Source organism: Carcharhinus amblyrhynchos, chromosome 11, assembly GCF_965287045.1.
Source record: "Carcharhinus amblyrhynchos chromosome 11, sCarAmb.v2.hapA, whole genome shotgun sequence".
In the NCBI taxonomy this organism is placed as follows: domain Eukaryota; kingdom Metazoa; phylum Chordata; class Chondrichthyes; order Carcharhiniformes; family Carcharhinidae; genus Carcharhinus; species Carcharhinus amblyrhynchos.
The window spans coordinates 61,563,784-61,578,439 of NC_137334.1; the positions used below are offsets into that span (position 1 = coordinate 61,563,784).

Consider the following 14,656-nt stretch of genomic DNA (forward strand, 5'->3'; position numbering starts at 1 on the left):
TTGTTAATCCTGGCAACCATTTGAAACTGCTTACTTTTCTATTATGAAGCATTAGTTTATTTGATTGCCCATGCTGAGGATCACAAGTAATTTAGGAGCAGGGGTCTAATTTTAATGTTTAGCTTGTCTAATTCTTGAAAGGTCACCGCCTGTGCAAGTGGTGCAATTGATTGATTCCAGGGAGTTTCCCTAGATTGGCAGCTACTTAATTCTTCACCTTACTTTTGCAACAGATTTTCCAGAATGCTTCAAGGTCAAGATGCTAAGAAGATGTGACTGAGTTTTCTTCTCTCACTTTGTACACTTTCTATCAGTTATATTTTACACAGCGACCAGATCACACAGATCCTTGCACTGGGCGAGGTTAAACTTCAGCCCCATGAAGGATTTATAATACTATCAGAAGTAGCCCCAGCACTGAGGTTAATTCCTCAGGAGAAACTCTTCAGAATAAACTATTGTTTCCTTTCAACTGATCCCACTAGACCAATTTCTAGCGCCTTATCTTTTAATAGTATCTCATTATGTGAGGCAAAACTATGTGGAAACTTTCTGCACTTAAACGCCATATGTCAGTAGAGCACAAAGTGTTGTCTGCAGACACAGATGATCATGAATGCAAGTAACTGAGGTACAACATGACGGGAGAGGTCATACGGAAGAATAGACCAGAATCCTCATCTCCACCACTCACTTGGTGTCACAGAACCAGACCGGCTCTGTGTTTACAGAAAGATTTATGAGGATGTTGTCAGGGCCTGAGTTAGAGGGAGAGGTTGACAAAGCTAGGACTTCATCTCTTGGGACGTAGAAGAATGAGGGATGGCCTTATTGATAAAATCATGAGGAGCACAGAGAGGATAAACGCACATTAGGCCGGAATTTTACCGACCCACCCACCGCGGGAATCAGAATGGGTGAGCGGTGGACCATGGAAACGTCCATTGATCTCAGACAGGGCTTTCTGGTTTCAAGACGAGTGAAGCCAGAAAATTCTGTCCGCATTCTTTTTCCCCAAGGAAAGGGAAATGGAAAACTAGATGGCATAGGTTTAAGGCGAGAGGGGAAAGATTTAAAAGGGACCTGAGGGGCAACTTCTTCAGGCAGAGAGGGTAATGCATATATGAAATGAGCTGCCAGAGAAAGTGGTTGAGGCAGGTACAGCAGCAACATTTAAAAAGCATTTGGATAAGTACATGGACGGGAAATGATTAGAGGGATGTGGGCCAAACACGGGCAATTGGGACTAGTTGGGAGAACACCATGGTCAGCATGGGCCAGCTGGACCGAAGGGCCTGTTTCCATGCCCGATGACTCTACTTATGATACTTAATTTCAAAAAACAAATGCACATTGGCTTATTAAATTTAGTAGCAAAAAAGCAGCAAAATTGATGTAATTTCGTAAATTCTCTTTCATGCAGATGAATTTTTTTGAGGCGAGAAGTGGAAATAGGTGAGGTAGGACTGTAAGTGATCCAAGTGGTCTCTTGCCCGCACCTATATCGTCCATGGATGAAAATGTTTGGGAGCACTAGAAAATACAACACGTGTTATGAAAGGACGGGTATATTTAGTGCTATGTTCATAGTTGTCACACAAATGGAAAATTCAAATAGACAAGTAGCATAACCTTTGCTTTTATGATTCATAAAATCATAATTGGGATGCTAAAATGTGTTTTGCCCTTATTTCAGACTCCAGCTAACTTTATGTAAATATTGCACAAGCTTTCCTGAGTGTATATTGGATCAGGATGCTGTTGTTCCTTTGTTACCAGGCTGTGATGGAAACTGTCAGATGGGACAAAGGTCAGGTCCTTGTACACACCTGCAACACGTGATGGTTAATGCAATGCCCAAGATTAACAGCAATCCTCCTCCAGCCGCCGCAATCACCACAGTGATGAGCTTGTAAGCTAAAAATAAGGGAGAATGCTTTTTTTAATATGTAAAGGCCAGAGAAAAATAGTATTTTTACTTTGCTATCTCACAATATTCCCCGATGCATAGAATTCAAGGACAGTAACATCCACAGTTCACAGAGTTCTTTCTTGCTGGTCTTGTGAAACAGAATTTATATAGTTCAGAGTCGAATATCTCGAACTTGGTATTTCGCTCCTGCAATCAGTAATGTGGAGTTTTCTCACTTTTCTTTGTGGCAAAAGACCCTGTTTCGACTGATCGAAGCCAAACACCTCGCATGCCCATCCCTAATCTGTAGCAGAGCAGCTAAAAAACATCACATACAACATAAAAGACATTGGAGTTGATAACTCAACGCTGGGAGCTGCTAGCATTGATGCCCAATGGCAGTGTGGTCTGCTGTGTATATCAGTACATTCCTGCATTGCCGGTTGTGCTGAGAACCTGCGCACCTGATACATGCTTAGGCTCATCTCTGCCACACCAAATTTATTAATGGGGTGTTGTCTGTACAATCGTTGCCTCGTCAGCATTACTGTACCTCATCAAAGTATGCTGGATGGTAATCACTTTTTTTAATCGGGTAAGCTTGACAGTAGTAGCTGTATTTTGACAGAAGTTATTTTGACTGGTTCTTTGCTGGGTTTTTTGGCCACAAGTGAAGGTAAGTGAGCCTTTTGAAAGTTGCTCCCTATTTGGGTACTTCCCAGCCAAGTTCCAACTGTACTCATTCCAAACAGCACTTGTGGGTGTTCCACTGGGGTGGCACAGCGGCACAGTGGTTAGTACTGCTGCCTTACAGCGCCCGGGATCCAGGTTCGATTCCCGGCTTGGGTCACTGCCTGTGTGGAGTTTGCACGTTCTCCCTGTGTCTACATGCGTTTCCTCTGGGTGCTCCAGTTTCCTCCAAAGATGTGTGGATTGGCCATGATAAATTGACCCTTAGTGTCAGGGAGACTAAGTAGGGTAAATAATGCGGTTATGGGGATAGGGCCTGGGTGGGATTGTAGCCGATTCAAACTTAATGGGCCAAATGGCCTCCTTCTACACTGTAGGATTCTATTATTCTACTGTGCAACTTTCTTCATCTGTCAATTCTAGAGGAAGAACAAATAGCAGGAAAATGCCTTTCAGCCCCTTGACACTGCTCTGCCATTTAAAAATCTGGTATTTGGGGAAACACAAGGCAGTAAAAAGTCTGGCAACACCAGGTTTAAGTCCAACCGATTTATTTGATAGTAAACTCACAAGCTTTCGGGGTTAGTCCCTTCATCAGGTGAATGGAGAGTTCTGGCCTCAGACAGAGTATATAAAGCACAAGACAGTTTACAGATTACTGATTAGAATGCGAATCTTTACACCTAACCTGCTGTTCAAGTCTTAAAGTGGCCGACAATGTGAGTGGAAGGAGCACTGATCACAGGTTAAAGAGATGTGTATTGTCTCCAGACAGTACAGTAAGTGAGGTTTTGCAAACCCAGGCAAGTCACGCGGGTTACAGATAGTGCGACATGAACCCAAGATCCTTGTTGAGACTGATAGCCAAGTTCCGCACACATGAGGACGGTCTCAACAAGGATCTTGGGTTCATGTCGCACTATCTGTAACCCCCGTGACTTGCCTGGGTTTGCAAAGCCTCACTTACTGTACTGTCTGGAGACAATACACATCTCTTTAACCTGTGATCGGTGCTCCTTCCATTCACATTGTCGGCCACTTTAAGACTTGAACAGCAGGTTAGGTGTAAAGATTCGCATTCTAATCAGTAATCTGTAAACTGTCTGTGCTTTATATGCTCTGTCTGAGGCCAGAACTCTCCATTCACCTGACGAAGGGACTAACCCCAAAAGCTTGTGAGTTTACTATCAAATAAATCGGTTGGACTTAAACCTGGTGTTGTCAGACTTTTTACTGTGTTTATCCCAGTCCAACGCCGGCATATCCACATCAGAAACACAAGGCAGGCATAATTACACCCTTAAGTCTTTAAGAAGTCATATTTAAGGAGAAATTAATTATATAAAACATATTTAAATTATTCCTTTACATTTCTGAAGACAGAGCAATGCATAAGAACAGCCACATCAATAATTTTAATGTCAAAACTGTGAATTTGCCTCCCTCTTGTGTTCAAGTCAGTAATGACAGGTTCACGACAGGTTGAAACTTTGGGAGCAAAACTTTGCAGGTGTGATGTTAAAGATTTCTTTCGCTGACGTCCACCAGAGCCGTGTTCTCGCCAACCAATGAAAACTACAGACAATTAGTGGAGGCCTCAAAAGGAAAGTATACACCTTTTGTTTGTGGGGTGGTGTTCTTCTCAATGCCATGAAGAAAGTAGATCTCCCAGCACCCCTTTCCCACCCATGAAAAATCAAAATCCAACTACCTGCCCTCCACCAGTGGCATTATCCGGGGATTGATCTGGGCCAAATGTGTGCTGAAGGCTAGAAGTGAGAATGTTCATTGATGATTTGATGTGATTTATTATTGTCACATGTATTGGGATACAATGGAAAGTATTGCCTTTTGCGCATTATGCGGACAAAACATACCATTCATAGAGCACATTGGGGATAAGAGAAGGAGAGGGTGCAGAGTGTAGTCTTATAGTCATAGCTAGGGTGTAGAGATTGCACAGTATTCAGTACCAACATCTCCAACAAAACCCAAGAAACTCGATATCATCCAGGACAAAGTGGCCCTCTTGACTGCCACCCCATCTGCCATCTTAAATACTCACTTGCAGCATCACCTGTGCACAGCGGCAGCACTGTGTATCAGTTACAAGATGCACGGCAGCAATTCACCAAGAAACTCTTTCAGCAGCACCTTTCAAACCCGCGACTTCTGCCGCCTCACAGGACAAGGGGAACAGATGGATGGGGACACCAGCCCCTCACCAAGTCACACACATCCTATTGGAACGATATCACTGCTCCTTCACTGCCACTGCGTCACAATCCCAGAATTGCCTCCCCAACAGCACAACAATGGTATATCTACACCATATGCAACAGTTTGAGCATGTGGCATTGCTGTACCTTCTCAAGGACAATTAGGAATGGAGGACAATTGTTGGACTAGCCAGCGATTCTCTCATCACATAACGAAGCCTTGCCCAATGTATAGCATAGACAAACTACCAAAGAAGAGCTGTGGGAATCAATTTATATCTCATTTATGGTGTCAACCAGAATGCTCAAAACTTTATCTCTTTGGAGCGTCATTGACAATTCCTGTAAATAAATTGTCCCATGACTCCTCATTATGTATGTTGATGTTACTATGAATGAACTAGCTGGGTCACACTGGACAGCGATATTTGATTTCATATTATATAAAAGATTTAAAAAAAACTAAACTTACGATTTTTGCAGTTGAATCCACCAAATCCAAACATGCACCTGTTAAATACAGCAGACAGAAATCAATAAGGTTTTCTGCATGTCAGTGATTTCTTACAATTGCAATCAGGGAAAGGATTAATTTACAGTCTACTTACGGTGCACAGGTCCCATTCTCTAACTTGTAACCATCATCACATGCTGCAGTAAAGAGCAGAGCAGAGAAATTATTGCTGGCTACTACCAACACAGTAAAACAACTTCAATACACTGTCATTCTGTAAAACTATTTTGTAAAAGACTCAAAATAATGCCATTTCCTTATCAGTCACAAATGTAAAAATGCATAATAACAAGCATTTAAATGTTATTAGTAGGTCTGACAGCATCTGTGGAGACAGAATTGAGTCAAATTCAAGTCAGGTTGACTCTTCGTCAGAGCACTCGAAACATTGGCTCTATTCTCTGTCCACAGATGCTGTCAGCCCTGCTAACATTTTCCAGCATTTTTTGCTTTTATTTCAGATTCCAGCAGCCACAATATTTTCCTTTTATTTTCAAAATCCTTCCCTTTCTCACAAAGAGCAAGAAATGCTACTGGGTGTTTGAGAAAATTGGCAGGTCACACAGACCAGGATTTTTCATTATTCAAGAGAATTACAATTGATTCCTTTACAGCTGATGCAAACTCTTAGAAGTTCTTTCCAAACATTCTTAAAAGAATGACAGATTCCACAGATATCTTGATGAAATTACAAATTTTCCTTCCTGTCTTGCTTCCAGGTCAAAGCTCACTACAACTGCTCAAATCGCTGTTCACGGCACAGTGGTTAGCACTGTTGCCTCACAGCACCAAGGAATCCAAAGTTCATTTCAGATTGGGTGACTGCATGGAGTTTGCAATATTCTCCCCTATCTGTGTGGGTTTCCTTCAGGTGTCCTGGTTTCCTCCCATAGTCCAAAGATTTGCAGATTAGGTGGATTGGCCATGCTAAATTGCCTCTTAGTGTCCAAAGATATGTAGGTTAGGAGGATTAGTGGGGCAGGTTTATAGGCAAGGAGCTTAGACAGAGAGGGGTGTGGGCCTGGGCAAAATGCTGTGTCAGAGAGTTGGTGCAGATGTGATGGATGGAATGGCCTCCTTCTTCACTGTAGGGATTCTATGATTCTATATACTAGCTCCAACAAATGTTCCAACTTGCCTACATGGCTCTGGACAATTCTTCCAAACTCGTACATAGAGCTGCTAGATAGAGAACTGTGTCACAATACCAACAGCATCTGAGGAAGTATTTGAGAATAAGCGGTCCTATTCTCAAACCAAGAAGGTATTTCTCCTATCCATTGACCAAAGTGCAGCACTAACTGTGGCCATGGGGAAAAAGTTATGGATTATAAATAGATCCATTGTGATCAGAACATACCTCTACATGAATGGTCCATGGCATTGTATTTGAAGTAGCCATCTTTACACTGGCAGACTGCAATCCCATCATAATCATTACATTCTGCAGTTGCATTGTCACATTCGGGCACTTTCAAGCTGCATAACTTTTCAGCTGTGAATGAAAAAAAAGAGTTTATTTAGCAAAATAGCTAAAAGGCTATTCACCTTATTTAGTAACCCACAGTTAATTTCAGTCTCCAAAACCTACTTGTCAATTTCAGTGAATTTAATTTGTTCATTTCAAATCCCAGCCATCAATCAACATTTTGGTGGATTCGCTGATTCAATATTGGGATCATCATAAATTAAACAAATCCATTGAAACCACAAATGCTATTTAATGCAAATAATATCCAACATAATACATTAATAGTTAAAGGCATTAAGTGTATTACTTAGTGTGCACAAATGAATTCTTGGAAACATATGGACATATATGCAATATTAATTCTTTATGGTACAAAAACAGGGTGACATTTTAAACTGCAACAATAACAAATCTGAATAACATTCTTGGATATCCCAGATCTGCACCTCAATGCTATTTAGCACCTGTGGAACAGTTATATTCTTCATTTTTCAATGTGCAAATTATCCAAAGCATCTAAAAGATGGAAAATGGCACATTGCACAAAGGGAGCAATCTTACTGGCCATTCATGCCCTGTTCCTGCTGCAGCGAGGATGGAGAACTTGACGCCCAGCCAAACCTCTGTTCACTGCAGCGGAATGGAAAAAGCTCACCGATGTGAACGGCTATACCATTCATTCCACCTTCAGAGCCAACACTATTGCTCACATGGCTTGATGGACAGGAATTCTACACTGGAATTTGTGTGGAGGCATGGGGGAAGCAATCAATATATAATTTTGTTCTACCATCTTTGGGAAGAGGATTGACTGTTGTTTAATATGGAGGACGTTATACAGGGCAGAGTTATCAGGCTGAGTTTTGAACAGTTTTGAGTAAACCTTTACCCTTTTAGCCCCATCAATGAGGCATTCCCCAGAAGAGGGCCTGCGATGACAGATAATAACCTGAAGTGCTTCTGATGAGTGGTATCATTCAAGCTTGTTGGTAGTATTTTTCAATTAGGTTCCCAGCATCACAGTTAAAAGAAATCCAAAAGATTGCTGGAGTGGGTAATAGAAGTACCACGTTGGTGTGGCAAAGAAGCCAACTTCTGAGGTTAAGTTCAAAGTGTATAGTTGCTCAGCGCATAGCCTGAATCTAATTCTTTTTTTTGCTGCCCTGGGAATGCAAATAATCACGGATGCTGGAACAAACCGACAATACTCTGTTTTGATGCATACCAACATATCATCTTGATGAATACAAAAAAATCTTCGGGGCAATTCTTCCAAAAAAAATTCTAAGTGCCGAATTCGCGTAAAAACTGGAGTAACTCCCATTGGTATTTTTAGCAGGATTTTCAAAATAAATCTCCCACATTCCGAGCACTGCAGAGTGCCCGAGCAAGATTCACGTTGAAAATCTGTTGGTGGGGCCTATTCCCACTGGAGAGGTCAGCAGCATAGCGCTGAGTGAGCTACTGCGCATGCGCCAATCTCTCAATGCCAAGGTCAGCACGTGCACAGCAGCCCCGCACTGCCGGCCTCCTGACTGGCCAGCTCAATTGCTGGCCAACCCTACGACCTCCCATCACTTCTTCATAGAAGGGCTAGATGGCCTACTCCTGCTCCTATTTCTTATGTTTCTTATGTTTCAATCGCTGGGACCGATCTCCCCATCCTGGGGATCTCAGTCCCAGGCCTGCTATTGATAGGGAAATCCAGATGTTAATATTTAAATTACTGTAATTGGCACAGAGCTGACTTCACTATAATTCCTGGCCCTGAAGACTTATTGAGGACATGGTGCCCAGTGGGCAACCTGCTAAAGGGCCTCTGCAGATGTCTCCTAGTCCACTGCATTGCTAGAGCAGCACAGCAGGCTGGGAGAATCGCCCCACAGCTCCCGTCCAGAAAGAATGGCTTTCAAAAGGGAATTGGATAAGCACCCGAAGGGGAAAAATTGCATGATTATGGTGAAAGAGTTCCATGGCTAAACTGTTCTTACAGAGAGACAGCATGGGCCAGAGAAGCTGAATGGCCTCTTTCTGTGCTATCACTATGCCATAATTCTATGATGCATGGACTGATTAGAGAAACTGGGTCTGTCTTCCTTACAGGGGAGAAGGTCAAAAGGAGAATCGACAGAAGTGTTAAGAATCGCGAAGGGTCTAGACAGAGAAGATAGTGAAAAACTCTTTCCCTTGAAGGGAAGGTCAGTAACTATAGGACATTGATTTAAGGTGACTGGTAAAAGAAGCAACAATGACCAGTGGAAAACATTTTGTATGCAATAAGTACTTAGGATCTGGAATGCACTGTCTGAGAGTCTGAAAGAGGCAGATTCAATGTGGCATTCAAAATGGAGTTGGATAATCAACTGAAGAGGAAGAATTTGCAGGGTTAGAGAGGGAATGTAGTGTAGCAAGACTAAGCTGCTCCTGCAGAGAGGCAGCAGGGACACGAGATGGAAACTCTATGAGATGGAAGTGCTACAAATTCCTCAAACAAGGGTAACGAGTGGAATGGATTGCCTATTCATTCCCGAATCTGCTTCTGAATCAATCCAAATTGAATTTGAATTTCCTACATAAAATATGTTTTGATGGTCTCAACTTAGCATTCGTCAGCATGGATCAACAACACTAAATTAAACTGTATTTTGGCAGAAAATGAGCACAGAATTTGTGGTGTTTTTTTGGTGAGATGGTTGGCACGAGAAACAGAAGTATCCATTTTGCTGCCAGGAAGGCACAAGGAGTTCAGGTACATTAGACTGATGCATAATAGCGCTCAAACCCCTTTGAAATGTCTGTGCAGGAGGTTGGAAATCTCATAACATATTATTAACATGCTACTTCACTCAATAGTATGATTTAAATGCAGCCAGTTTGAGGGTAGGACTGAGGTAAAGAGAAATTTCTTTACCCAGAGAGTGGTGAATGTGTGGAATTCAGTACCACAGAAAGTAGTTGAGGCCAACATGTTGTGTGGTTTCAAGAAGAAATTAGGTATAACTCTTGGGGTTAAAGCCATCAAGGGATATGGGGAGAAAGGGGGATCAGGATATTGAATTTGATGATCAGCCATGATCAAAATGAATGGTGAAGAAGGCTCGAAGGGCTGAATAGCCTACTCCTGCTTCTGTTTCTATGTAGAATAGAATACTGTTTTGCTACTGTCAAACATTAAATATATTGCACAGAGGAGTTCTGCCTATGACAGTTATTCTATGTTCAGTTATAGTTGGTTTTTATAGTAGTTAGTCAAAGTCTTTTGGATAAATGTATATTTAATCTGTAATTAAGTAATTACAAAGATAAGCAAAAAAATGATTGGTTATATCGACAGCAATAATGGCTGAAAGAAAAGTTGGCTTTTACCTTTATACGATAGCCGATCAGTTAACACAAACTGGCAGCTTCCAGTGTTAGATCCGCAGTTCTTAACATAATTTTGCACACTGCTCAATACCTCAGGGGTTGTCACATTGGATGAGAGTATAAACATATTCAAGACAGACACACTGCCATCAGCCTCACTGTAAATGACATGTTAGATTGTTAGTATTGTCACCCAGTTCAGTTAGAAGTCCATAAGATATTTCCATGATTATCAAATCATACTACGGCTCTCAATAATTCAGTGTAGAATATTTTGTTTCACTTTACCTTAAATCTGCAACAACAGATGTTTGGTAACCATTCAGAAAAAAGAGAGAAGCATTAAGCTGTGGGGAAAAAGAACATAATACATGTAATGCCTAGAGTACTTGTTTTACAAAACCTCTTAAACCAAATACCTTCTCAAACCAAATCCAAAGAGACCATCTCGACTCTAAATGACATTTTCCTTGGCTCCAAGATCCAAACAGAGTGTACATGAACTGGCATCCTTCCAGACAATGTTATCCTTGGACACAAGTTTCATGGTGATTTGACATTGAACTACTTCTCCAAGTTTACTATAATCCTCCAGAGCACCCTTTTTCCCACCTCTTTCACCAAAACAGGCTGGTGTGTTGCGATTGACAGTGTAAACAGGAAACAATGTACAAGACTGAAGCATCAACCAAATTCTCAGCTCCAGCCACTGTAATGACTGAGGGATCCTCACAGAAAAACACAAGTCAGTCAAACTTTTCCAAGAGTTCAAACTTCCACTTTAATTCATCGATTCAGGTCCCTGCAGTGGGAGGATATACTTTCCACTGGCCTGTTCTTTGGATGCAAAATTCATGTCAGGGGATCCAAGAAAACTAGTCTGAATGCACATTTCATCAGAGTGCAAGGGAATTTGGTGAAGTGGGAATACGAAGTTCTGCTTGATGTACATTAAAAAAAATAAACAATAGGATTAAATTAGGACTGTGGGCCAAGTTACAATGAAGGCATAAAGCATATAATTAAATGTGATAAATTAAACAAGATTATTACTGAGATGAAAAGCTATGGACAGACAATTGAATGATTTTCAAAGTTTGGAAACCTAGTTAGTTAAATAAAACACAATAGAGATGGTAGGGCAGGTGATATATTGCAGCTGTAGCAAGTGGATATTGATAGACACCTGTGTGGTCCACAGCAAGCACACCTGCACTAAGTGCCTACAGCTTGAGGAACTATGGTTCAGCGTTGATGAGTTAAAGTCTGAGCTTCAGTCATTGCAAGGTGTCAGAGAGGGAGAATGCTATCTGGACACTTTATTCCAGGGCTATAATCATACCTCTTGGATTAAATATTTCAGATTTGGTGCACTGAGAGCGATAGAAGGGTGCGACTATGAATGAGGCAGGTATGGGGATCCAGAGGTAACTGTCAGAGCTTAGCCCTTACACTTGTCATAGAATTTCATAGAATCCCTACAGCACAGAAGAAGCAAACTGGCCCATCAAGTCTGCACCAACTCTCTGACAGAGTATCTTACCTCTTTCCTGCCCTATCCCTGTAATCCTACATATTTACCATGGCTAATCCCCCTAACCTACACATTTTAGGACACTAGGGGGCAATTTAGCATGGCCAATCCACTTAACCCGCTCATCTTTTGGATTTTGGGAGGGAACCAGGGCACCCGGAGAAAACCCACACGCACATGGGAAGAATGTACAAACTCCTCATAGACAGTTACCTAAGGCCAAAATTGAACCTGGGTCCCTGGAGCTATGAGACAGCAATGCTAACCATTGTGCCATCATGCTGTCCAACAGGTTTAAGGTTCTTGCAGCCTATTTGTACGAGAGGAGAGATGCAGTGTGGATGAACAAACTGACCATGTACCATGATACAAGGGGCCACTCAAGTTGAAAGAGTAAAATGAAATATAGTAGTGGGAAAGGAGTGTATAATTAGGGGGACTGTTTCTGCAGTGAGTCCCAAAGGCTGTGCTGCTCATCTGGTGCCATGGTTAAGGACATCTCCTCAGGGCTATAGGGCATTTTGGAATAGGAGAGGAAAGATCTAGTTGCCATGGGCCATGTAGATACCAACAACATAGTTAGTTCTCAGAAAGAGGGCATGGGGAGGGAAAAAAGAACAGCTGGGAATAAATTAAAAAGCAGAACTACAAAGTAAGGAATAGTACCTGACCCACAAGAAAATTTACATACAATCAATGAGATTAGAGAGCTGAATGCATGGCTCAAAGATTAGTGTGGGAGAAAAGGGTTTCAATTCATGGGTCACAGTACTAGGGAGAGAGGAAGCTGTACCATTAGGATGTGCTTCACTCTCTGGGACCAGTGTCCTGGCAAATCAAACAACTCGAACTGTAGCTTTAAAACTAAATGGCTTGGAGGTTGTTTTCAAGTGAGGGAAAATTTGGAAATTCAAAGAGAAATGACAAGGTAAAAGTATAGGATCGCAACTTGGGAGATGATAACCAGACTATGACAGAGAGGGAAAGCGTGTACAATCACAAGAGTACAAATAAAGGGATCAAGGGATATGGGACGAAGGGGGGAATCAGGATATTGAATTTGATGATCAGCCATGATCAAGATGAATGATAGAGCAGGTTCAAAGGGCTGAATGGCCTACCCCTGCTTCTAGTTTCTATATAAATATGGTCAGATAGGAAAACATGTTAAAAAATGACAAAATTTAAGGCTCTTCATCGATATGCATGGAACTTTCTTTCATAAAATCCCTGCAGTGCAGAAGGAGGCCATTCAGCCTATCAGGTCTGCACCGACAACAATTCCACCCAGGGTCTATCACCATAACCCCACATATTTATCCCGCTGATCCCTTTAACCTATACATCCTGGGACACTAAGGGGCAATTTAGCATGGACAATCAACCTAACCAGCACATCTTTGGACTGTGCAAGAAAACCAGAGCACCCAGAGGAAACCCAAGGAGACACGAGGAGAATGTGCAAACTCCACACAGACAGTGACCCGAGCTGGGAATCAGATTCAGGTCCCTGGAGCTGTGAGGCAGCAGTGCTAACCACTGTGCCGCCCTTAATAAGACAGATGATTCTCTGACACAAATAGAAATTAATTATATGATCTGATAGCAATAACAGACATGTGGCCGCAAGGTGACCAAAACTGGGAGCTGAATATTCAGAGGTACGTCATGAAGGCCTTCATCAGGGCCGCCAATTTGATCCCTCGAGGCTGTCCTTGCAAGTGGGGCAACTGTGGTGGTGCCTCCACCAGCACTTCAACACCAAAGTCTAGCACCATGGGCATCTGTGCTGCATGCAGATACAGTGAGCAGCCCACCCTCACTCCTGCTTCAGTCACAGAGCAAGCAACCCATAGGAGCACTCGCGTGGAATAATACCACCCTGCAAGAAGGCATCTTTGGGGGATTCTCAATCTCAACTGATGCCCTTTCCTACAAGGTAACTGTCACCTCCCTGATGCTATGATGCGTGGGCACTTGCAGATTGCCACACAGGTTCGCTGCTCCCCCTGGATATGACCCAGAGATAAAGGAGTTTCTCCCAGCCATTGGCAGGGTGTGCTCATGCAACTGATGGGGTCTAAGATCCTCATTCATGAGTGCATATAATCAGAAACCAGCTGTTTTGGTAGGCACAGCCGCGCCAACATGTTCAGGAAGCTGGGTCTTTGGCGGTACACCCCATGGTTAACGTAGCAACATTGTGCCCTCTCTGCCTATCAGCTCTGTGTCCTTCTGCACCAATGGGCTACCCGTGTTGCTGGCTCAGCTGTTCCTTACCACTACCTGTCACTGCCTCCTGAGAACTCAGTCTCCTGTCCAGTGATGGCCTCACTTGCGACTAACTGCATGGGAACACCTATATCGTCACCTCTGCTTTGCCCAGCAGAACCCTGGGGGTGCATGTCCCTACAACTGCCTCAGTGCCTCCGCCTAAAGGGAGCTCTCCTTGTGCAGCAGCTACTGTGTGTGAATGCATGGGCTGCTCTCTGCATCTTCCCCCATTTATACAGCACTTGTTCCAGCTCATCTCAATGACTCACCGCTGTGAGGCCGATTCCTCTCCCTGGATGTGTTGCTGAACCTGTGGTGGCACCTTGATAACCTCATTCAGCAGTGGAACAAGTGGCTCGTTCACTTCCTAAAGTGATGACGCTCATCGCATTCATAGCGAGGGGGATTGAATATAAAAGTAGGGAGGTCTTGCTGCGGCTATATAGGGCATTGGTGAGGCTGCAGCTGGAGTACTGTGTGCAGCTTTGGGCGCCGCACTTACACAAGGATATTTTGTCCTTGGAGGGAGTGCAGAGGAGGTTTACTAGGCTGATGCCGGGGGTTGAGCTATGAGGAGAGGCTGAATAAATTAGGCTTGTACTCGTTAAGAGTTTAAAAGAATGAGGGGAGATCTCATTGAGACGTATAAGATGATGAATGGGATGGATAGGATAGA

General features: G+C 42.8%; 1 protein-coding gene across 3 annotated transcripts in view; it reads right to left on the reverse strand.

Annotated features, from left to right (window-relative positions):
- heg1 (heart development protein with EGF-like domains 1) overlaps positions 1 to 14,656 on the reverse strand; it is a 95,863-nt gene that overhangs the window by 14,920 nt on the left and 66,287 nt on the right. For 2 of the 3 annotated variants that reach the window (XM_080199236.1, XM_080199235.1), the window contains 6 exons: positions 10,461 to 10,519; positions 10,173 to 10,330; positions 6,696 to 6,830; positions 5,430 to 5,472; positions 5,294 to 5,331; positions 1,830 to 1,917 (listed from right to left, as the gene is read on the reverse strand). In XM_080199236.1, coding sequence (XP_080055362.1) covers positions 1,830 to 1,917; positions 5,294 to 5,331; positions 5,430 to 5,472; positions 6,696 to 6,830; positions 10,173 to 10,330; positions 10,461 to 10,519 — 521 coding nt within the window. The other variant, XM_080199237.1, reaches the window with a different exon arrangement.